Genomic DNA, 24,964 nt, shown 5'->3' with positions numbered 1-24,964 from the left:
ACCCAGCACGTCCTCGAGCACCTCAAGCAGAGGAATCATTTGACATTGATCAAGAGGGGGAGATTTCGGTGGATGGTCCACAGTAGGCTACACCTCAGGAGTAGGGTTTGACTTCTGAGGGGGGATCTCGTTTTCCCAATTGGTTGTATTAAACATTGCAGGAGTCAAGGGTAACACGATTGCCTTTACCTCCAGTAGGGGGTCCTCGTCGATCGGAGCAGTTGCGTACCACGACATCATCTCAGGAGAACCTATGCATCAATTATGCATTGAAGTCACTCATCCAGAAAGACTTGAACCCACTCATATTGGGGAGGCACTTTCCAAACTGACTTGGAAGCAAGCCATGGAAGCAGAGCTTGACTCTATTGAATGGAATCAGACTTGGGAGTTGGTTCCTAGACCGGCAAAGCGGAAGGTGATTGGTGTCAAATGGGTCTATAAGATCAAGTACAAATTGGATGGGACTGTGGATAAGCCAAGCATTCCTCAACGGGGAGCTAAAGGAGGAAGTTATGTGGAATAGCCCCCAGGATTTCAGGTTCCTAGCTCCAAAGGTATGGTCTATAGGCTGAAAAAGGTCTTGTATGGTTTGAAACAAGCCCCCAAGGCTTGGTATGAGAAGATTGATGCTTTCTTTCAACAGAAGGATTTCAAGTGGTCGGTGGTTGATCCAAATCTCTACATCTTTCCCGAGAAAGGGTTGTATACTCTTATCATTCTCTATGTGGACGACTTGATCATCATAGGTAGGATGAATCCATACAACAGTTCACATTACTCAGACAAAGGCTGCCCTCACTAAGGAATTTGAGATGACAGATGTCGGACTGCTTCACTTCTTTCTTGGATTGGAGAATTTTCAGCGCTCAGATGGCATATTTATTTCTCAGCAGCGGTATGTTACAGAGCTGCTAAAGGCTTTCAAGATGACAGATTGTAAGCCCATCACTTCCTCCATGGATTGCGGCATCAAACACTCTTCTTTTGGATCCAATCCAGCGGTAGATGCATTTTTGTACAAGAAATTGGTTGGTTTCTTGATTTGGTTGCTCAACACGCGGCCTAATTGTGGGAACTCTCGATGCTTTCATGCAGGCACCTTTGGACACTCATTGGCAGGTAGTGAAACCGGCCTCTGGTAGAAACCAAAGTGCGGTAGACTAGTAGTCACCCTTCCACTTGTAGTCCAGATATAAAAACAAATGTGATTGGAGCTAGAGTGCCCCAAATCTGAAAAGAGAACGACACCTATTGGCCCCAAAGCTTGGCGTCCCTTTCGGTATTTCTTTATTCAATTTCAAAAAGATGTAAAGCTGAGTATAACAAAACCAGCCAGGAGAGTACACCTGTATGTCCAATCTGGCAGCCCACAATACCTCTTAGCACAGAGGATTCACACACAGATCTGTGCAACACTCCGTGTTTCCCTCTGATCAGCCAAGACCATTCAACAGGGCAGCCTTGAGCACACATCTGGCATATCCCATGTACATGGTTTCACAATTCAGCATAAACATACATCCACTGTCCAATCTCTGTTTCCACCCTTTCAATCTGCCATACCCCTCCTCTCACAAGGGGCCAGATAGCAACAACTCTGCAGCAGACATAAGCCAATGGAAAGAAAGATAGATGGACAAGTTCAGAGCTTACCAAATCAGCTCGTGGTTCTGCACTTGCGAAGCCAATCGTACCAATCTGTACTTGCCTTCTTGCAACCACTTGTTTGATGTATCAGATAACTCTGGGATAGCTTAGCCTGCAGCTGGAGATGTACTGTTCTCTACTGTTCAGGTCTGAACAGATCTGCCACCAGCTGTACCTGCCCGTACAGGTCAGTGGAACACTACTGTACCTGTCCGTACAGTTTCCACAGGTGCCTGTACTGTACTAGTCAGTACCCAACAGCAGTCGCCTGGTGACTGTATCTGTCAACGCAGCTTGCACCTGTTCTGTCCAGCACCGCCTGCTCCTGTCCTGTCAGTACACTGTACCAGCAGTCGTACAGGACTGTGCCTGCAGCTGTACCCACCTGCGTTGCCTGAAACTGCAACTGCAGGCGCCTGCAACAGCCGCCGCCAGTACCTACTGTACGATTTCCTGTCAGCGCCACCTGTACCTACAGTCGTACACTTGTACCTGTAGTCGTACAGCTCTGTACGGCCTGTTTTCTTCACACACAGTAGCAACCAGACCTCTCTGTAGCAGTCGACTTGCTTCCCCTCCTCTCCACGCTTGTTTCTTGCACGTAGGTTACACGCCTTCCAAAAAGCTAGAGAGAGAGAGAGATGAGAGAGGCATGCAACTCCAAAAGTGGAGTGGCCTCTCTCCAAAAATGTCCTAGGGCCCCAACTTTAATAAACATTAAAGTTTCCTAGGGGCCACTAAGGCCTAGGGGCAACCATAAATAAAACATTAAAATATCAATGTTCTAGTTCCCCCCTTCACACCTGGAAATGTCCATACATCATTATCTCTGTCCGGGCACCCCAAATGTGAATCATTTAATATTTTTTGCTCAGCAACCACCATGCCCACACTTGTGCTGTTCCATTTTCACAGGGCCATGACATACCCCCCTCTTGAAAAATGGCAAGCGTCCTCGATTGCATTCTGGTGATACAGCAAAATATCCAAAGTGAAATATACAATATGGCAAGATCAGCGTCCCAATCTCTCTAAGCCATGCACATGTAACATCATTCACTGCAAACTAGTAATAGTCCAAGTTGTATACCACTATGAACCATACACAACCACAATATCCAAAGTGACTAGTACACATATATCATAGAAGTCCCATAAACAGATGTATTGTCAGCCATCAGTACCTTCGGGTGAGACAAAATCTGCACCAAGCGACCTCTAGATGTCATCTGAGCCTGTCTGTATCAAGGGAGTGGAGGTGCTACCCCCCTCTTGAGCATCAGGTAATGCTCCAGACCCATGCTCTGCTGAACCTGAATGAGCCACAACAAGAGTCGACTCTAACTCAAAGGCATCGAGATAAAGCTGCAAAACCTGAGGTGAATCTGTTAAGTCACCTTCCTCCATCCACTTCGCATCCATCGGTGAATAGTTCTTGAACTTCACAAGATAGCGACGGGAAACTTTACCTCGTACCTTTCTTTCCTTATGTGTCAATATCTGCTCTGGAATAAGAACCTCATCAAGTTCCTCAACTTCTGGCTGAGCCTCATCTGATACATGCTCAGGCACATCCCCACGGAAAGGTCTAAGGAGACTCACGTGAAAAGCATTGTGAATCTTCCAGTGATCTGGTAGCTTCAAACGATAGGCTACCTCACCAATCTTTTCCAATACCTGAAAAGGCCCATAATAATGCATGCTCAACTTAGGGAATAAGCGCTCTTTACCCTTCATCTTCTTGAGTCTAGCCTTTCCAAATCGCAAAAGAACCCAATCACCCAATGCAAACTCTAATGCACGTCTGTGACGGTCTGCTGCTTTCTTTTGCTTCTGTTGAGTTTTCTGGAGTACCAACTTAACTCTCCGATAAGCTTCATCCATGTTTTCCACTTACTGATCAGCCTCAAAGATCTTATCCTTTGTATGCAAAATGGGTGGTACCTTCTTCCCTCCTTCCACAATCTCAAAAGGCGCCTTGCCCGTCGAGGTATGGACAGTGTTGTTATATGCAAACTCCACCAAAGGAAGATACTTTTCCCATTGTTGCTTGTGCTCTGACACATAACACTTGAGAAGATCCAACACTGTAGAGTTAGCCTCTTCTGACTGACCATCTGTTTGTGGATGAAATGACGATGAAAACTTGAGAGTTGTACCCATGTTGTCAAACAACCCTCTCCAGAACAAACTCGCCATCCGTGGATCACGGTCACTAATGATAGACGTAGGCAATCCATGATACTTGAAGATGTTCGCCATGAACAACTTCACCATATGATCCACTTTGATCGTCTTACGCACGGGAATGAAATGAGCCTGCTTACTGAACCTGCATATGATAGTCCAAATGCCATCATTGCCCGTTTGTGTCCGTGGAAGATCAAATATAAAATCCATGGCAATGCTCTCCCAAGGTCTATCTGGAATAGGTAAAGGCTGTAATAACCTTGGTGTCTTTTGACGGTCAAACTTTACCTTTTGACATACGATGCATTGCCTAACAAAGGCATCAACATCGCTTCTCAAGGTTGGCCAATAAAAGAAAGTCTCCACTGCTTTTACCGTGGCGTCAATACCTCTATGACCTGCATACGGTGGAGCATGACTTTCAATCATAACCTTGAGTCGCAATGGCCTGGTAACACACAGTCTGCCATGCATCAATAAAAATCCATCTCTGAGAGTATAGTGCTCATGCCGCTGACCCTCAGACATCTGATCATACACCCTGCCAAAGTCCTCATCATGGGCATACTGCTCTTTCATTTCATCAAGCTCATGATGATAAGCAAGTGAAACTGCAGAGACAATCTGGCCAATTAAGAATTGCTTCCACCTTCGTTGGATCCATACGGACTCCATGCTTAGACACAATATGCCCCAAGAAGTGTATCTCTTGCAAGAAAAACTCACTCTTCTTGCCATTAATAACCAACCGATGGTTCCTGAGTTCTGCAAACACAATGGCCAAATGCCTTCTATGCTCTTCCTCAGTTTGTGAATGCACAATCATATCATCAAAGAATGTGTCCACAAACGCTCTATGAGGCCTGAAAATCCAGTCCATCATTCTGTTAAATGTGGCAGGTGCATTTGTCAAACCAAAGGGCATAACCAAGAGTTCATACAACCCAAACGTGGTTCGGAATGCTGTCTTATGTACATCCTCGGGTCTAATACGTATTTGATGGTACCCGCTTTTCAAGTCAATACGACTAAAGACTGTGGAGCCGTGTAAGCGGTCCAAAATGTCATCGATCCTCGGAATGGGGAATCGATTCTTGATGGTGTCCTTGTTCAGCGCCCTGTAATCAATACACACGCGCCAAGAACCATCCTTCTTTTGCACTAAGAGTACAGGTGAGCAAAAGGGTGATGAGCTAGGCTGTATCAACCCTTTATTCAAAAGCTCCTGCACCTGACTCATGATTTCTTCTTGTTGGGCTGCACTAACACGGTACGGCGGTCTATTTGGTGGAGTACTACCAGGAATTAGATCAATGGCATGATCTTTAGGCCTCTCCGGAGGAAGTTTCCCTGGCAATGACTCGGAAAAACAATCTTGGAACCCACATAAGAAATCAGTCCTGTCCTTATCTAACGTAGACAAATTAGACTTAGACTCATCATCTTGTGCATCCTTTACATAAATCAAGTACGCGGAAAGATGCTTTTTCATTACTGATGAAATGGCCGAAGCTGATACAATAGGAACAGATTCCCCTTTAAGTTTTACATCCAAAGCATGTTCTTTCCCTCTATGAGTCAGAGTGATCTTCCTATTGTATGTGTCCACCACCGCATGTACTCTGTGGCACCATGGCATACCCAACAAAACATCACAGCCATCAAGAGGCATGATGAAAAACTCTTCGCTGTCCACATAACCCTGCAAATGAGGCCTGAGCTTCCCAATGATAGGAGTAACGGGTTCTACATACCCTGGACAAGCCATGTTAGCCTCATATAACGGCCCCATCTCCTCTGCACGAATCCCCAATCGGCCAGCCAAATCTGATGAAATAAAGTTGGCTCTAGCACCTGTGTCAAAGAATATCAAGGCATTCTGATCTCTCACTTTGCCCCATGCCCTGCACAACTCTGTCTCTTCACCACCTGGCTGTTCCCCAACGAGATCAGGAACTAACCCTGCAGAAGGTTTTGGTTTCTTTGACTTGGGCTCTCCTTTTTTTTCAGAGTCCTTTTGGGACTTTCTCTTGGGACAATTAAAAGACAAATGTCCCTCTTCTGTACAGTAAAAACATTTTCGAGCATCTCTCAAAGCCTGTCTTTCCTCAGAAGTTCTCTTGGGCATTGGCAACTTCTTATACCGCGTCTCTGTGGACCCTTTAGCATCACGCGAAGCATGCCCAGATTTTTCAGCTTTCTTGCTTGAGTTCTTACTGCCTTTAAACCCAGATGAGACTCCAGTGAGTCGCATTAGCTGTCATAGCATTCTCAATCATCTGTGACATGTTCGTTACTCGAGTCTTAATACAATAGTCGCGCACCTCCTTGGGCAGCCCACAACAATACTTCTCTACCTGCTCAGACAAAGGCACTGCACGGTAAGAAGTAACTGGGAGTAAAGCTTCCCAAAACTTCTTATTATAATCTTCCAATTTTTCACATTTTGAAGCATCCAACTTGTGCCATGCAGTCATTACATCCACCTCAAACGTAGATGTGAGCCATACGGAAGAGAAAACCTGTTTAAATTGTACCCAAGTAGTTGGTGCTATGCCCTGCAGAAGAAGAGTAGACCACCATTGCAATGCATTACCTTTGAGAAAAGTGGCAGCTTTCCTCACCTTAGAGGACTCCGTGTAATTACCACCAGAAAAAGCAGCATCAAACTGCTGTAAAAAGGTGAGTGCCTTTAACTTATCTTTGGCCCCACTGAATGTATCAAATTTCACTGCAGCTCCCCCTTCCTTATAATCCTTCGCCTTTCCCATAGGCGTTAGATTATCGTATGGAAGTGGCTTCGCAAGATTGCTGCCCCCAACATTCATGCCCATCATAGGGTCAACATTACCCATTCCCACACCTGGCATGCCATACATTCCAGCCATGTTTCCAAACATTCCATTATGCATACCGGGCTGCATACCACCATACATATTTGCTTGCATTCCAGGTTGCATGCCCCCAAACATGTTTCCTTGCATTCCGGACTGCATACCACCATACATATTCCCCTGCATTCCAGGCTGAAAATTAGCTCCAAAAGGCCCTGGCATACCCATGCCTCCCTGAGGATAACCCCCAGTCATAGATTGAAACACAGAGCCACCACCAAAATAACCTGGATGCATAGTCTGCTGAGGAATAGATGGCTGTCCAAAGAAGGAACTCTGAGAGTTAGCACCATAAGCATGCTGCATGTTCGGAAACTGTCCAAAAGATGGATCCTGTGGGATGGCACCACTATGACCCTGAGGAAGGTTCTTAGAACGCACCTCCTCCTCCTTCTTTTCGGGCTCTGTACGGGATCTCATAAATTCAGCAAACTTCTCACTTTGTGTGAGCTGCATAAACACATCCATAACACTAGCCAAACGATCTTTAAACTGAGCATCATCATCCTCTTTACTAGGCACATCCTTTGGCCGTGTTACATCCTCATAATGCTCATCATCTGCAGCCTGTTCTCCTGCAAGAATATCCTCAGATGCATTTCTCTCAGGAGAGGTCTCTTGCTCTTCCTCTTCATGATAAAAGTACTCATCTTCTGTATCAGACATGTTGTTGAATTTTTCAGCGATGACTTTCCTCGAGTCAACCACGAGCTCACCCCCTTAAGAAAGTTGATGATAGGTCTCGGGGACGGAACCTTGAAACCAGCCTCTGGTAGAAACCAAAGTGCGGTAGACTAGCAGTCACCCTTTCACTTGTAGTCCAGATATAAAAACAAATGTGATTGGAGCTAGAGTGCCCCAAATCTGAAAAGAGAACGACACCTGTTGGCCCCAAAGCTTGGTGCCCCTTTCGGTATTTCTTTATTCAATTTCAAAAAGATGTAAAGCTGAGTATAACAAAACCAGCCAGGAGAGTACACCTGTATGTCCAATCTGGCAACCCACAATACCTCTTAGCACAGAGGATTCACACACAGATCTGTGCAACACTCCGTGTTTCCCTCTGATCAGCCAAGACCATTCAACAGGGCAGCCTTGAGCACACATCTGGCATATCCCATGTACATGGTTTCACAATTCAGCATAAACATACATCCACTGTCCAATCTCTGTTTCCACCCTTTCAATCTGCCATACCCCTCCTCTCAGAAGGGGCCAGATAGCAACAACTCTGCAGCAGACATAAGCCAATGGAAAGAAAGATGGATGGACAAGTTCAGAGCTTACCAAATCAGCTCGTGGTTCTGCACTTGCGAAGCCAATCGTACCAATCTGTACTTGCCTTCTTGCACCCACTTGTCTGATGTATCAGATAACTCTGGGATAGCTTAGCCTGCAGCTGGAGATGCACTGTTCTCTACTGTTCAGGTCTGAACAGATCTGCCACCAGCTGTACCTGCCCGTACAAGTCAGTGGAACACTACTGTACCTGTCCGTACAATTTCCACAGGTGCCTGTACTGTACTAGTCAGTACCCAACAGCAGTCGCCTGGTGACTGTATCTGTCAACGCAGCTTGCACCTGTTCTGTCCAGCGCTGCCTGCTCCTGTCCTGTCCGTACACTGTACCAGCAGTCGTACAGGACTGTGCCTGCAGCTGTACCCGCCTGCGCTACCTGAAACTGCAACTGCAGCCGCCTGCAACAGCGGCCGCCAGTACCTACTGTACGATTTCCTGTCAGCGCCACCTGTACCTACAGTCGTATACTTGTACCTGCAATCGTACAGCTCTGTACGGCCTGTTTTCTTCACACACACAGCAGCAACCAGACCACGGGAAGAGAAGATGCCTAAGAATGAAGATGCACCTAGAAAGCATGGACCTTGAGAAATCAAAGAACCTTTGGCTTCATAGTCCTAGGACTCTGGTAATTTTAAAGCATGTTGCAAATCTCCCAACCTCCAAAGAAAAATATGAAAAGTTGAACAAGCTTTTTGGGGCTCATGCAAGGAACTCTAAAGTTTCTTTGCAGATAGAGGTCTATGGTCTTGTAATGCAACCACATGAGAGCTTTGATGCTGATGTGAATAGGATGAAGTTCTTAATGAACCAACTTGGAGGTCTTAAAAGTTAAATCTAATGTGGAAGAAGATGTGGACGCTCATAAACTCTATGCCTGAAGAGCTTTATGAGAACCTCATCACCACACTGACGAGCCTACCAAACCTTACATTGGAAGGGTTCATAACCTCCTCCAAGGAAGAAGAAAGGAAGATCAAGACCAAAGCAGCAGGAGGGGAACAACTCCTTCACAAAGAACAACTTCCAAATGTAAAAAAAGTTCCATTTGTGGTAGGAACAATCATGCAGAGAAGGACTGCAATGCCAAGAAGCCTCGCAAACATTGTGGGGAAAACAACCACAATGAGAAGGACTGCTTTCACAAGAAAGCACAAGCCAATGTCACACATGAAGAAGAAGAAACCTACAAAGAAGATGCAACCTTTGTAGAGTATGAAGACTCATGGGCCTTTGAAAGGTCTACTACGAAGGAGATGGCTTGACTGCCATCAACTCTACTCCAAGGACAGAATTAGACAACTTGTAGTGAAACTATGTCATAAGCATAGATTAATCCAAATGAAGTGTACACTAGGGTAATATGCTTGAGGGGGAGTGTTGGAGAACAAGCCTTATCCAAGTACAAAAGCATAAGGACATGGGTACACACTCTTGTAAAAGAGAGTGGATAAATCTAGAAAGTAACCACAAGGCAAAAGTCAAAGGAGCATCTGCCTCTCCTAGAATCAAGGAGCTGATTTAGGGGAAAAGGTGGAGAGAATCATGGAGCCATCCACTCACAAATTTTAAGTTGTATTAGCATCATGTATAGTCTATTTGAAGGCACTCGTCTCAATGATAATTATGAAAGCATTTTAATCATTATGTCACTCTCATTTTGAGACGTGATCTCTCTCTCTCTCTCTCTCTCTCTCTCTCTCTCTCATAGCCATAGCCATGTTTCTCTCTGATCCACCATAGCCTTCAATGTATTGTATTCTGTTGGGGTAAAGGCATTATGCCCACCCTTGTAGTGTGTACAAGCCCATAAGTTATAGTACATAGTACACTTAGTACTTTTAATGTACTAAGTGCACTATGTGTACTAGTGCAATATACATGTGTGATAGGGGAGTCACACACTCATACTTGAGTTGACTTATCCCCACAACTCTCTCTCTCTCTCTCTCCCTTCTTCTCTGTGTATGTCTCCCACATGAAACCCTAATTAATTCTCCCATTCAACTGGTATCAGAGCAATCTTGATCCTCTCCCTCTTCCCACTCTGGTATCAGAGCCCTGGTTTTAGGGTTTTGTTCTCAAGGGTGCAGAGCTGGAAATCGGCGTAGAAGAGCTGCAAAACGACCTCATGTGCTGTACGGACTCCTGTGTGCTGCTGTGCAGACCTGGTAGCCTTGGTTGCCTCGCTTCTTCAGCCAAGTCGTAGGCAGCGTGAGCATCTTGCAGCAGGCGTTGGCCCACAAGGCGTAAGGCTGTGTGAACGTTGGGCGTTAGACGCCTGGCCACAAGGCGTAAAGCCACTAGGCGGAGGTTCAACTGGCGTCAACAAACGGCGTTACGTGTAGTAAGAGGCGGCGCTAGAAAAGCGTTGGCTTCGTCGAGCCTGAGAGCATGCAGCGATGCGGTCCGACCTCTATGCCTGCTCAGCGATGTCCGCAAGAGCTTGTAGCTCATCGATAGTCGGAAACCGGTGACAGGACCTCCATGGGCCTTCGCCTAGACGTTGCCGCCACCTGAAATCTGCGCCACCTGGAATCTGCCTCTGCACGTCTGCTCTCAATCTCCTCCACCACGTCAACAACAAGCTGCACCTAAACTCTTTAGTGCAGCCTGCAAAAGCCCATCAGCAAATCGCTACTTTTTTTTCTGCAACAGAAATCAGCACAACCCCCCTTTCTGCAACAGAAATTTTCAGAGGTACATGCTTCAATTTTTTTTTGGGATTTGCAATTGAGCAGGTACAATCATCAATTGAGCAGGTACAGGTGCCAAATTGCTCAAATTTTGAGCAAAATTGGCAAAATTGGGTGACATTGGTCACAATCAGAGTCAATTTGCAGGAAATTGGATGTCAAAATTTGGGGCTTTTGATGTAATTGTGCAATTAAGCATTCATACATGCTGTATGATGTGAGAAATCGCACATTCGGGCAAAATTGCAACAAATTTGCAGTGCAGATCAAAGGGCTTTTGTGCCAATTGGATTGATTTGCATGCAGGCAATCACATTTGATGCTTTGGGCAACGTGTTGATGCCTGTCAAGCACTCAATGTGCCTGTAAATCAAGGGGCTTTTATGTACTGGATGTATATGTGGCCAGGGGGAAGCATTGCGAAGACTCTGGATGCATTCATGTGCGTTAATGTACCGTGTATGATCAGAAATTGATCTTAAATCAAGGGGTTTTTCAAGATTTTATGCTTGTTGAGCTTGGCAAAGCAGCAGGCAAGACTTTTATGCCTTGAATCCTCAGAAATCAGCTTGCAGTCAAGGGGCTTTTGCCCAATTTCTGTTCGGGACTGTTGTATGCAGTGATCGGGACTGTAAAAGTCTGATTTTCACTCATTTGAACAGCCAGGAGAGCATTTATTGCTACTGTACCTGCTGGTACAGATTTGGTACAGCTTTGTACAAGTTTTGGCATGGCTGCACATTGATTTGAGTGAGCAAAAATCTCATTTTCAGCTGCTGTACTTGCCCGTACAGATTTGGTACATCATTGGTGAGCACTTTAGTACTGCTGTACAGTACTCTGGAAGGGCAACAGAGCACATTTAAGTTGCTGTCCTAAATCTGCAGCAACCAGATTTTGGTGATTTCATCACATACAGTGGGAGTAGAGTTGCATTTGTGCTTCCGCAGTGGGAGATAAACTTTGGGAGAACAACTGTGAGCACTTTGTGTGCTTTTGGTGCAGTGTTTGCACATTTTGCAGGGAGTCAGGCATTGACAGGTTGCATATTGCTATGGCAACCACAGGTGAGAGCTCTTCATTGCTTCACATCAAGAAGCTTGAAGGCTCACATAACTATGATATTTGGCAAACCCAGTGCTATAATGTGTTGCTCCAAAAGAAGCAGCACAAGCCTATCAAAGAAAGGGGTGTAATGCCCGCTTCTCTTACTGCTGAAGAGTGGGAAGATATGGATGAGCTGGCAAGATCTACTATCATGTTGTCTGTGTCAGACTCTTTACTTTTCAGCATTCGTGAAGAGAAGACAGCTTGGGGAATGTGGCAGAGATTGCAGGACTTGTATGCCCAGCAAAGTACCTCAAGCAAAGTGTATTGGTTGAAGAAACTCATAGGTCTTCAGATGAAGGAAGGGGCGTCTATGGCAGCCCATCTAAATGAGTTTAATGGTATTGTCAGCCAAGTTATAAATCAAAAGTTGGCAATGGACGATGAGTTCAAAGCCACCTTTCTCTTATGCACTTTGCCAGAGAGTTGGGACACATTCAGGACAGCCACTAGCAATTCGAATGCTATGCTGTCATATGCAGATGTTGAGGGTGCTCTTCTTCAAGAAGAGATGAACAAGAAGAACAATTCTGTTTGAAAGTCCAATGCAATGAATGCACGTGGGAGATCCGAGCAAAAGGGAAAAAGGCAAGAACGGGGAAGGAGCAAGTCCCGCTCCAAAAAGGACTTGGAATGCCATTATTGTGGCAAGAAGGGACACATCAAAAAGCAATGCTACAAATGGAAAAATGATCAAAAGGAAAGGGAAAAGGCAAAGACAAAGACAAAGATGAAGCCAAAGATGTAAAGCCAAAGGGCAAAAGTGGAGTCAAGATTGAAGAAATCAATGTGTCACATGCAGGTGACAGTGAGGATGAGGTCCTATTCACGTCTTCACTTGATGCCCATTCACTTCTTACAGGAGATGGTCATGGTATGCACTCATGGATCATTGATTCAGGTGCCTCCTTTCATGTCACAGGTTGCAGAGACTTGTTTGTCAGGTATACTGCTGGCAATGAAGGAGTAGTTTATTTGGGTGACAACCATGCATGCAAGATTCTTGGCAGAGGTGATGTGAGGCTTGTGTTTTCAGATGGCTCACAGCTTATGCTCCATGATGTCAGGCATGTGCCTCAGATCAAGAAGAACCTGCTTTCTACTGGACAGCTTGATGATGCTGATTATGTTACCACATTTGGTCGTGGAAAGTGGAAGATTAGTAAGGGCTCACTGGTTGTTGCCAGAGGCTCTAAGGTGGACACTCTTTACTTCATGCATGCAGGTGTTTGTCACCATGCTAATGTAAATGCAACCGAGCTGCCGGAAATCTCTATGTGGCATAGCCGGTTGGGACACATGAGTGTCAAAGGAATGGAGCAATTGTCTCGTTTTGGTTACTTGTCTTCTCTAAAGTTTTCAAGTTTTCAGTTTTGTGAGCATTGTATATATGGCAGGCAACTCCAGTGCCCCCACAAGAAAGCTCTTGGACAGAAAGATGCTCAGTTAGAGCTTGTGCATACAGATGTATGTGAGATGCCTCAGCTTTCTTTGGGAGGGGCAAAATATTTTGTGTCTTTTATTGATGATGCCACACGCAAGGTGTGGGTCTATCCTCTTCGTTTGAAGAGTGATGCATTCTCAGTGTTTGAGAAGTTTGTTGCTCTTGTTGAGAATCAAACTGGCAAAACACTGAAGGCTTTGCGTTCCGACAATGGTGGAGAGTATATGTCCAAACAGTTTCAGGACTTTTGTGATGCTAAAGGCATCAAGAGGGAGCTCTCTACTCCTTATGATCCTCCACAAAACGGGACAACAGAGAGGATGAACAGGACCATTCAGGAGAAGGTCCGTTCTATGTTGTCACATGCTGCATTACCTCATGGTTTTTGGGCTGAAGCTGTTATGACAGCCGTTCACCTTATAAACAGGTCACCTAACACGAGGCTTGGTGGGAAAGTGCTCGAGGAAGTATGGACAGGGAAGCCTCCGTCATACAAGCACTTGAGAGTGTTTGGTTGCGTTGCGTACGTGCACATACGCAGGGAAATGCGCACCAAACTTGATCCTAAGTCTCACAAATGCATATTCCTAGGATATGGTGACAGAGGTGAAATGGGGTATAGACCTTGGGATCCCGTGAATAGAAAGATTATACGCAGCAATGATGTCATTTTTTATGAAACATGCATGTATAAGGAGCCTGCAAGGCAACAGGAGCCTGGCAGAGTCATCTTTGATGATGATGGACATCATGGACAACAACCAAGGGTTGTAAATCAGCCATTACAGTAGCAAAACCAGCCCTTAAATGGTGCTGAAAATGGTCCAAATGGACAGCCAGAGATGGCAGAAGATATCCCTTTGGATATACCACAGTTAGAGGAAATACCGGGCATGATATTTCAGCCTTATGGCATGGAACAGGAGCCACCAATTGGTGATATGCAGGCTGGGGAGCAACCTGCAAATGATGGTCATTGGGTACGGAGGTCCACAAGACCCTCCAGAGCCCCTGACAGGTTTGTTCCAGGGGTTGACTACTTGATGCTCACTGACTGTGGGAAGCCCTCATGTTATAAGGAGGCTTTACAGAGGGCAGACAAGGCTCTTTGGGAGCGTGCCATGAAGTCAGAGATGGATTCTCTGCACAAAAATGGAACATGGAAGTTGGTGCATTTGCCTACAGGCAAGAAGGTGTTGCCATGCAAGTGGGTTTACAGGCTCAAAGTTGCACCTGATGCAAAGCCAAGATACAAAGCCAGGTTAGTGGCTAAGGGCTTCAAGCAGGAATATGGTGTGGACTTTGATGAGATCTTCTCTCCAGTGGTCAAAATGACCACTGCAGTAAATGGAAAGGAGAAGCTTGTATGCAAGCTGAAAAAGAGTCTTTATGGGCTCAAACAGGCACCAAGGGAATGGTATCATAAATTTGATACATTCATGAAATCCCAGGACTTCAGGAGAAGTGACATAGATCACTGCTTATACACCAAGAAAGCTTTGGATGGCAGTCTATTGATCCTCATCTTGTATGTTGATGATATGTTAATTGCCGGGAAATCTCGTAAAGAGATGGATACCTTAAAGAAGAGGCTGCATCAAACCTTTGATATGAAGGATTTGGGTGATGCAAATCACATTTTGGGTATGCGGATACTTCGGGACAGAAATCAGCATGTGTTGTATTTGTCTCAGAAGGAATACATTGGCAAAGTTTTGCAGAGGTTCAATATGGACGGGGGGGAAGAAGACTAGTACTCCTTTGCCTCCATATGTGAAACTCAATGCTATGGACAGCCCACAGTCAGATAGTGGTAGGGCTGATATGGCCAAGATTCCGTATGCTTCAGCTTGTAGCAGTCTCATGTATGCCATGGTTGCTACTAGGCCGGACATTGCATTTGCAGTGGGAGTGGTTTCTAGATACATGGCCAACCCTGGCAAGAAGCATTGGGAAGCAGTGAAAGATGTCATGAGATACCTGAAGGGCACACAGGATATGTGCATTTGCTTTGGCAAACAGGATGCATTAGTGCATGGTTACACGGATTCGGATTATGCCGGTCATCCAGATAATCGGAAGTCTACTACCGGTTATGTGTTTACATTCACAGGAGGTGCTGTGTCATGGATATCCAGGATGCAGAAGTGCACTGCCTTATCTACTACAGAGGCCGAGTATATTGCAGCCACAGAGGCTTGCAAGGAGGCATTATGGCTATCTCGGTTAGTGGTTGATTTGGGCTATACAGGGGATATTCCATTGTTGCATTGTGACAGTCAGAGCGCCATCCAATTGGCAAAGAACCCTGTCTTTCATGCAAAGACGAAGCATGTGGATGTGAAGTATCACTTCATCAGAGAGGTGATAGAGAACAAGTAAATTCAGCTTGTTAAGATTCATACGGATGACAACCCGGCTGATCAGTTGACAAAGAGTTTGCCTCCGGAGCGGTTTGCTCATTGCAGACACTTGATGGGCATTGGATGAGGCCAGTTTCAGCCTTGATATGGCCTTGTATATTATCATGTACATGCTGATTTTTCTTTTCCTTTACTTAAGGGCACTTTGCCTTTAAGTGGGAGGTTGTTGGGGTAAAGGCATTATGCCCACCCTTGTAGTGTGTACAAGTCCATAAGTTATAGTACATAGTACACTTAGTACTTTTAATGTACTAAGTGCACTATGTGTACTAGTGCAATATACATGTGTGATAGGGGAGTCACACACTCATACTTGAGTTGACTTATCCCCACAACTCTCTCTCTCTCTCTCTCTCTCTCCCCCTTCTTCTCTGTGTATGTCTCCCACATGAAACCCTAATTAATTCTTCCATTCATATTCTACAGTGTCTTGGTGTGACGAGCCTAGGACAAATGATGGGGCTTTCTCACGACTGTGTTCACATTAACAAATCTTTTAAACATTTGACAACTTAACATACCATTCACTTAGCTAAGCTCTCTACTCTCACTGGACACCATTCATTAGAAAAGGAGTTTTGGACCAAATGGTAACATATGTTCTCCTTGATTATAGCCCTCAAGATGAAGATGTGCTCCAATGTAGAGTAGGTCCTTAGGAATACTACTTGCCATGTAGCCTTATATTCATGTGTCTCCGACATGGAGCTAAGCTCGGCCTAGGACAAACCCATAAAGCTTGACGAGTGTGGCCAATCATAATAGTCTTGTAGTTACTTGGGTTGGATGCATCCGTGGGTTTGAGGATGTTTGTGGTGTTATTAGTTGACCAAGAGGGTGGGAAGCCATGGCAAAGGGCTGTGCCAATAGAGGGGCAAGGGTGTCACATGCATGTGCAATGTGCTCTGCCAGTAGCCACTCGTGATCGTGGACACGCCCATTTCGGACTTTAAGCTACAGTGGAAACAATGAAGAGGGTCAATATGTAGTGACATTGGAAAGAATGAAGAGGGTCAATATGAAGTGGAACAGAGATCCGGTGGTGGGTTGTGAGGGGTGGCTGGTTGGGTACGTGATAAGAGTTTTTGTGCATAGGTGGGCTAGATACGTGTGTGTGTGTGTGTGTGAGAGAGAGAGAGAGAGAGAGAGAGAGAGATTAATGTCTTCAAAAGACCTAGAGGGTCTATGAGACCAAAAAAGTAGAGTACAATGTATCCATGATGAATACTGAACCATGAAAAAGAAAAAACTGTGCTACATAAGCAAAAGTATCCATTCATGTGATGTGACATGGTGACAATGTGTGGTCATTCAATGACACCATCCTCCTCCAAAATAGAACGCAAAGCCGCCATGTCAAGGGGAGAGAGAGAAAGAAAGTGATTAACATCTACGAAAGACCCCAAGGGTCTATGAGACCACAAGCAATACAATGGTACCGTGGATATACTGAGCCATGGAAGAACTGAGAGAGAGAGAGAGAGAGAGAGAAAGAGAGATGCTTGCTTACATATTTTACATTGCTAACCAGGAACCTTTCAATGCGGAGCCGCCTCCATCTGAATTGGCAGCATCTTATGTGACTTCAGTGGATATGTTCTATAAGCGCAATCATGGTCCTGTCCCAGTACTTGAAGAATATTCATTGTATTCTACTCTCTTTTTGATGCACTTGATACAATTTTTTGAAGCCATTTTTTAATGTCTTTTTCACTTCCATAATAGCTATAGACAACTTATATTTCTTTTTATGCTCTGCAGGTATCATCTCAAGGTTGGTGGGGTGGCCCTGAACCCCATTGCCTTGTCTATGGAGGCAATAAAGTGAGAAGAAGACCAATATTTTTGTTCCTTCTGCAATGGTTGTTTATTTTTTTAAATCCTAAATTGATCACATGATCTTATTTTCGAACAGAAAACTTCCGAAACATACTGTCGTGGCAACTTTGCAGGTTAGTTGCTATGTTTCTTAGTGCCCTCTTGCATCAGATAAGCATTTGAGCTGCTAGTTTTCAATTAAAAAATGTGATGCTGCATGTTTTGAGTAGTGGGGACACAAAGGCAGTGTGCAGGTAATAGAAGAACAGCCATGAGCTTGACGCGGAAAGTAAAAGGTGTGGGATGGGGTATTGCAGCTCTTGGAAACGGTATTGATTGCATCTTTCTCATTATGTTTTGGCCTGTCATGGCAAATGCATATTTGCTGAATATTGCATGCATGGAAATATACTAGACTCCATGCAACATAAGAATCTATTATTGCATGCATGGAAATATACTAGACTCCATGCAACATAAGAATCTATTATTTCAATATACGTATCTGCTTTAATGTTTTTACAGGTGTATGGGGTGGAGCCCGGCTGTCGGATGTTTTAAATTTGGTGGGCATACCTCACTATACGAAGGTTTCTACAGCTGGAGGCAAGCATGTGGAGTTTGTTAGTGTCGACAAATGCAAGGTTGGTACACTTTTTTGTACGTGAAGAGTGCTTTTTCCATTCTTGGCAGCCTTCCACATACACACACATGCAGACACACACACATACAAGCGCACACCTTGTAGTTCTACTTTAATTAGCACAGAATGCATGCCTTAAATATGATGCCAAGGTTACCAGATGAGCTTAGTCGTGAATAATGAGGAGTAGAGGTGTTTCTGCAAGGCCATGTGTTGGGCATAGAGCTTAATAAGGTTTCTATTATCTACAGGAGGAGAATGGTGGCCCTTACAAGGCATCCATACCTCTATTACAAGCTACAAGTCCCGAGGCTGATGTGATTCTGGCTTATGAGATGAATGGCCAGGTGTGTATTTTTTATTTACTAACCTTCCAACCTAATCATTTTATGCCGATGTTCCATTGCAAGTTTACTGATTTGCCCGGATTGGTTTCTGCAGGAACTCAATCGAGATCATGGTTTTCCTTTGCGTGCAGTAGTGCCGGGAGTCATCGGGGCTCGCTCCGTCAAGTGGCTAAAGGGCATTTATGTGATTGCTGAGGAGTGTCAGGTTGGCTTTTAAGTTTTTCAAATGCTTTCTGTTGTGATAGTTTGTACGCACACACACACACACACACACCCTGACCCCCCCCCCTTCCCAACACACCCCAGTTCCCAAAAAAAACTCCCTCTTTTCCCTCCTCTCGCCCCCATGCTGCCTGAGCTTCTGAGTATTTTTTGGGTGCTGGAAGCAGGGTTTTTTTATGCAAAGAGATTACAAGATGTTTCCTCCTTCTGTGGACTGGGACAATATCAACTGGGAATCACGAAGACCACTTATGGACTTCCCAGTGCAGGTGAAGAGTTAGGCAATGACGTGTTTGCATTGCACACATTTTGTGTTTGTGTATATGTGCATTTCTAACAAACTATGACCTTGGCACTGTCAGTGTGCAATATGCCGTCCCGAGGATGGAGCATATGTGGAAAAGGGAAGCAAGGTAGACTTTTTGTTAGGGTTTGAAGTTTTGAACTCTCATGAGAACGATGTATTCAAGTCACACGAATTTAATGTTGAACAAGACTCACCAATGGTTTTAGAGGTTGCAGAGCGTGACACGTTCATTTTGTGTCGTAGATTACAGTGCAAGGCTATGCTCTGTCTGGTGGAGGGCGTGGCATAGAGAGGGTTGACGTATCCGTGGACGGAGGCAAAACATGGACTGAAGCCAAGCTTGTCCAATGGCACAAGCAAGGTGAACGTTACATTCCTGATGATGATGAACATCATGACAAGTGGGCTTGGGTGCTTTGGGAGCTTGCAGTGCAATTGAGATCACCAACCCACATAATAGCAAAAACTGTATGTTTCAAACACTCTTGATTCTACAGTAGCCACATTTGACCTGATTTTTTCTTTGCTTCAACTCCTGTGTTAAAGGAAAAACCAGTAAGGGTTTTATCAACAGTTTTTCTCAGCTTTGAATGGTTTAGGACAAAATTACAACTCGAGTAGGCTAAGCTTTATAGCTAGGGATAGCATTTCTGCCATGAAGTTTAGGAATGCCTTATACATGGCACCTTGGCCCGAAGAGCAGTTTGGCATTGAGGATGGGGTGTGATCTGCTATATTTTATTCTTTAGAGGCACATTGGGTGAGTAACATATTGCTGAGGGGCAGGTTAAGGATGGCGTGATGTGGAATAGAAGGTTTGCTGCAGTTACCATCATAATATGCAACCTGTCTATATAAATGATGGTATCCTCTTCACAAAAAGGTGCCTAACAAATGGCTGTCAGCAAATAGTAGAATCCGCTTTGAAGGATTTACAGAACACATCCTGTAACATGCACCTATGTCGAAGCATTTCTTAACGATGCAATCACACTTGCTGAAAACCGAATATGCACAGAGATTAGGGTTTAGAAGATATGCAAAGACAGAGTATTGGGTCCCAACTACCCTCTCAAGGCCCCCCACCGCTGGCCAGTGTATTTGCTTGATTTATTGCAAGAGAATGAAGAGGTACAATGACTGGACCCTCTGGGACAGAATTGGACCTCAATTGGGGGCTGATTTTGGCGCCCTACGTCTGTGCGTTTAGCTGCCCTATAGCCACCCTTGTTTATACCTGCTGGCCGGCCTGAAACACAAACTGTGTTTTGATGATGATGAACCGATGATAATGTGTGTTATTGGGCTGAGAACCCTCTGCACAAGCTTGACCTGATTGCTGAGAGTACAACTCTACAAGCTTCTCTGCTGGGAGTAAAACCCACAAGATGATTGCTATCACAAGATGATCTCTTAGGCCTCAGGTCAGCCATATATATTGGAATCCAACAGGCTAGGCAAAAGGTGTGCTGTTACATCACTTTAGATAAGACGCTTAGTTTGGGACCTTGGCTGACTCGTCCCAAACTGGGCGTGAGAACTTCCTACTCTATTAAGACATAATTAAAATTGAATACAAGAACTAAAGATAATTAGAGAGCGGAAAGCTGAGTTGTTTGCATTGAGACACAAGGCCTTGTTAAATAGGGCCCGAAGAGGTACAAATGAAGAGGCACATCCCTGATGAAAGGGTGTTGTGACTCTTGAATGAATAGTTATGTCTTTTGGACGTAGAGGTGTGTCCTTTAATCAATAGATGTGTCATTTTGAAAATTGATCTTGTTAAAAAAAAATCCGTTAAGAAAATTCAAAAAGGTGGAATCGCCCGCGCTTTGCGGGCATGGGAAATTTTCCCGGTTTTGGTTTTCAGAGTGACCACCAGCTTAGTCCTCCTTTTGGTCCACTGTCCCAATCTTGTCCACCTTGAAGGGTGCCCATGGGCTGTCCACAGCCATGGCCCCAAAAATGACCATTATTAGTAACCATATAAGTGCATGGCTTTCACACATGGCCAGACAGGACTTGACACTTACTTAGCCTTCCTAGACACCTGACCACCAATGGGTCTAATATTATAACATCTTGCAAAGAGGGTTACAAAGACTTGTGGCACAGGCACGACCGGACCAAACCCTAACGAACTACCTCGCACCTAGCGATCTGTCCCTTGGACTAGGACTCACAACATGCTTAAGGCCAGATGAAGATGAATGTCCGCGTAGTAGCACTGTAGGACAGATGGTGATGTGACACATCCTTGTGCCAACCACGATCCAAAACAGGCTTGATATTTTATCACATGTAAATTTTCACTCTCCACTTTCTCACTTACAATCATGGGGGAGTCATTTCATAGAGATTTATTGCTACTATTGAAGATCATTGCCTCAATTTTACTAAGGCGAGGCTGTACTGTCACATAAGACATGCAAGGCATCTATTTGTCTCTTCAATTCCACATTTGAGTGGGAATGAACGTTAGGGCCCCTTGTTCGCCTCCATGCTGCAATGTACTGATTAAGGGGGCCCAAGGGATGGTTTCAAATGCCTTGCCCAAGTCAACAAACCTGTGTTTTTTTTCCATCCACCTTGAATTCAGTCTCTTCTTGATTCAAAGATTCAAAGAGGAAGAGAGAGGAAGGGCTTTTTTTGGGGGGAGGGGGGGGGGTGTGTGTTTGGCTCCACACGTGGCTTGGCTGGTCTGTTGGTGTGGAGACAGAGGGCCCATGAACTATGCTAGGCTGTTGTGATGCCTGCAAAAGAAAAAGGGTTGTCTTTTTGTTCAATAGGGATCCATTCTGCCAAATTGTGTCCCCATGGTTGTGGCATCATGGGTGGTGTCTTCAGTCCGCTGCCTGCTTGTGGGTCGCCAGGTCCCCTCCATCAGGATGCTCTTGTAGCTGAGCCAATCTTGCCACCGGGCCTCATGTTTTAATTTGGTTTTCTGGAGGGTTGGGAGGACCACCCTCCAAAAAAGGTGGTGGCTTATGGGTGGGAAAGGCAGATCTGCAAAGTCAAAAGCTTGGGGTTGGAAACTTTCAATAGGAGCCACGTTATGCCTGCTTCATGGACTTGGCATTTAAGCAGTGTTGAGGTGACTCCTGGGTGGGTGGCTGTTGCGGTACCATTTCCTGCTTCATAGCATCACAATTTCTTCCATTTCACTGTGGTCCACCGCCAAACTGGTGCGACAGCTGTGGCATTGTAGGCGGTGTCTCCGGCACACTACCTGTGTCTGTGATCACTGTGGGCCTGCCCTTGCAGCCAGACCATTTGTTCCAATTCAGTTTTCTGGAGGGCTACCACTCCCAAAAAAGAGGGGGTGCTATCCGTGAAGGCTCCCAGTCAGGAACTTTTAATAGGAACAATGAGATACTTACTGCATGTACCAACATTTAAATCGGGGGTTTTAGGTGACTCCACACTTGTCCAAAATGTCAACCAATTGCAACGAACGGCACAATAGCTCTCTAAGATCTCTTGAGTTTCTGTTTGGAGCCTTAAACACATTGAAGATTAAAGCATGCCAGCCTTCTTCAGTGAACTTCACCTTAATTTCTGTTGAGAATCTGCCCAGGAATGACCAAGTGTACCCAACCCACACAATGTTTGACAAGCTCAGCTGTTGCCATGTGGGTGAGCACTTACATGCCAGAAGCCAGCCGCCGCAATGGCCTAAGTCCCAAATTAATCATCCTATGTGTAACAAAGCACCATCATGCAGAATCTTGTCTAATCCCAACCCCAAAATTAATGCCGACTCACCATCACTAATTTTTCTTGACCAAAGCACCAGAGTTCACCAAATCGAGTGAACCATGGCTGCCACTCGGCAAGGGCAGGAGAGGCTAAAACACTCTAGTATGAGCAAAGTGGAAAATATGTAGAGACTAGAGAATTCCGCCTAGGTTATGGGCTTCCAAGAACTTGTGAAAAAGTTTCAGCTATTCAAATCAAAAGAAAGCAGTAGTGAAAACAGGCTGATGCAAAACAAATCTTTCTGCAATATTTTCTTCTTTCTTTGGTGAAACCTGTAATTCTTCAATTTAACTACTTTTGGCTGTACAGGTTGACAGTGCTGCTAATGTCCAACCCGAAAGTGTGGAGAGCGTCTGGAATCTTAGGGGTGTGTTAAACAACTCTTGGCATCAGGTTCATGTCAATGTGATACCAGAAAGTTTGCTTTCAAATCTGTAGACACTTGGCTTGAAAAAGTTTAACACTTGTAAGTGCCTGTGATTTCTAAAACCAGATCATAGAATAAGAAGGCAAGCTTAGTTTTTCTTTTTGCCACTTAAGCCTCTCTTGGTTGAGATCAAAATAGTTGGAATCTCTCTTTTGTAAATCAATTGTCTTGTGGATGACTACCATGATGAGGTTATAAATTGCACTTTCTTATAAGGTGAATTTGGGCATGTTCCTGGATTCATCTAAGTATCTCTCTTTTTTGTAATCAATTTGTTACTGCAGCTCTTTTTCACAATTTTTACTTTAAAGTCTTTTGAGCTTATTTAGAGCTGTTTTTAAGCACTCACTAGCATGGTAAATTAATGGCAAGTCCTTTTTCCGTAAGGTATTCAGTTCTTCACCACTCTCCAACCTGTTCCAACTGGCCTCCAACCTCTGACCTTTTAGACAGTACGCGAAGATAAGAGATCACGTGTCTGGTCTTCCCTTCAAATGTTGAGATATGGGTGGATCTTTTTGCAATGATGTATCTGTTTTTTAAAACTCTTGAAGTTAGGGTGGATCTCTTTGGATTGATGTGCATGGATTACAAAAGCAAATCGACACTATTTTCTAGTGTCAAGAGAACTAAAGTCAATGTGCTTTGTCTTTTTTTACCTGAATAGCCCTCACTTCAAGGTAGACCTGCATTCTTACCACCTATACACACTCGTGTCTCTATAGATTAATGGGCAGGCCAACGTATGCACATTGATGTTAAACAAGGGTCTCTATTTATATGACTTTGCAAGTGGTTTATCATTGGATTGGCTCTTTCTTTTAACAAAGTATTTCGTTTTCTGATCATTTTACTCGTTAAGTTTCTCAATGGTAAAACTTTTGGGCAGATTTGAAATGGAGAATATTGCCCCTTAATGATGAATCATTTTATTTGAAGGCTCTCAATGCTAAAACATTTGGGCAGATTTGAAATGGAGAATAATGCGCCCTAATGATGTAACTTTGAGATTGAGGGCAAAATACAGGCAATTTTTGTATTTCCATGGAAGATTCTTATGGTTCTACTTGCTTGACTATTTTTTTATCATCATAACCGGAAGTAGTAGGGTTTTGTTTAGTTTGTTTCTTGGAGTAGGTTCCTCTAGTTAGTTCTAGTAGTGTTTGTGGACGGGTTGGTGCTCCTTTTTGTTGTAGCTTTGGTCATAACATCCACTTTGCCTTTGGATTTGAAGTGAACCAATATCAACCCCATACAAGTCAGCTTATTCATTGTCACCTTGGAAGGGGTGACCTTGTTATCATTAAGAAGTCAGCTTCTAAGGCTTAAGTTGGAAGGTCTTAAGGAATTTTGAAGATGGCTCTCAGAACAGGAGAGTATGATCCTTGAGGCTTAGATTTGAGTGGTCTTTTTGGGTTGGTTTCAATCACTTCAAGGCTTTGAAAGGGCATCAAAGTGGTGGCCTATGCCTGTGATTGAGTGGCTCCTAAGGTATGGATTTTGTGACAATCTGAGGCCAAGACAAGGGTAACGCAAGGTGATGTGGAATGAGTGTTTTTAGGATGAACGTTGTACCTTTAAGGCTAGTGGAGGAGTCATGTCTACCCTTTGAGGTACCATCCAAGGTTTCCCTCCTCAAGTTTATGTTGGCTACCCTTCTATGATATCCAATCATGTAGGTCCCTGGTTTGCTTTGCTCTTGACGTTAATGAGTGTAGTGCAACCCTCCATTGTAATG

The 24,964-nt window shown here is 44.5% G+C and overlaps 1 protein-coding gene across 3 annotated transcripts in view; it reads left to right on the top strand.

The window, feature by feature from the left end:
* The window catches only part of SOX (sulfite oxidase), a 43,886-nt gene extending 20,393 nt beyond the window's left edge, over positions 1 to 23,493 (top strand). For 2 of the 3 annotated variants that reach the window (XM_086807653.1, XM_086807654.1), the window contains exons 3-13: positions 17,235 to 17,350; positions 17,465 to 17,527; positions 17,619 to 17,655; positions 17,769 to 17,850; positions 18,047 to 18,165; positions 18,416 to 18,511; positions 18,606 to 18,716; positions 18,901 to 19,002; positions 19,096 to 19,146; positions 19,284 to 19,508; positions 23,109 to 23,493. In XM_086807653.1, coding sequence (XP_086663779.1) covers positions 17,235 to 17,350; positions 17,465 to 17,527; positions 17,619 to 17,655; positions 17,769 to 17,850; positions 18,047 to 18,165; positions 18,416 to 18,511; positions 18,606 to 18,716; positions 18,901 to 19,002; positions 19,096 to 19,146; positions 19,284 to 19,508; positions 23,109 to 23,237 — 1,131 coding nt within the window. In that variant the 3' untranslated portion in view covers positions 23,238 to 23,493. The remainder of the gene's footprint in view (positions 1 to 17,234; positions 17,351 to 17,464; positions 17,528 to 17,618; positions 17,656 to 17,768; positions 17,851 to 18,046; positions 18,166 to 18,415; positions 18,512 to 18,605; positions 18,717 to 18,900; positions 19,003 to 19,095; positions 19,147 to 19,283; positions 19,509 to 23,108) is intronic. The other variant, XM_086807655.1, reaches the window with a different exon arrangement.
* Positions 23,494 to 24,964: the final 1,471 nt, after the last annotated feature.

This window comes from Cibotium barometz, chromosome 13 (assembly GCF_041138505.1).
Source record: "Cibotium barometz isolate CiBa-2024 chromosome 13, ASM4113850v1, whole genome shotgun sequence".
In the NCBI taxonomy this organism is placed as follows: Eukaryota; Viridiplantae; Streptophyta; class Polypodiopsida; order Cyatheales; family Cibotiaceae; genus Cibotium; species Cibotium barometz.
Note: the sequence above shows the minus strand (reverse complement) of the source record. Positions and strands in the feature narration are given on the sequence as shown.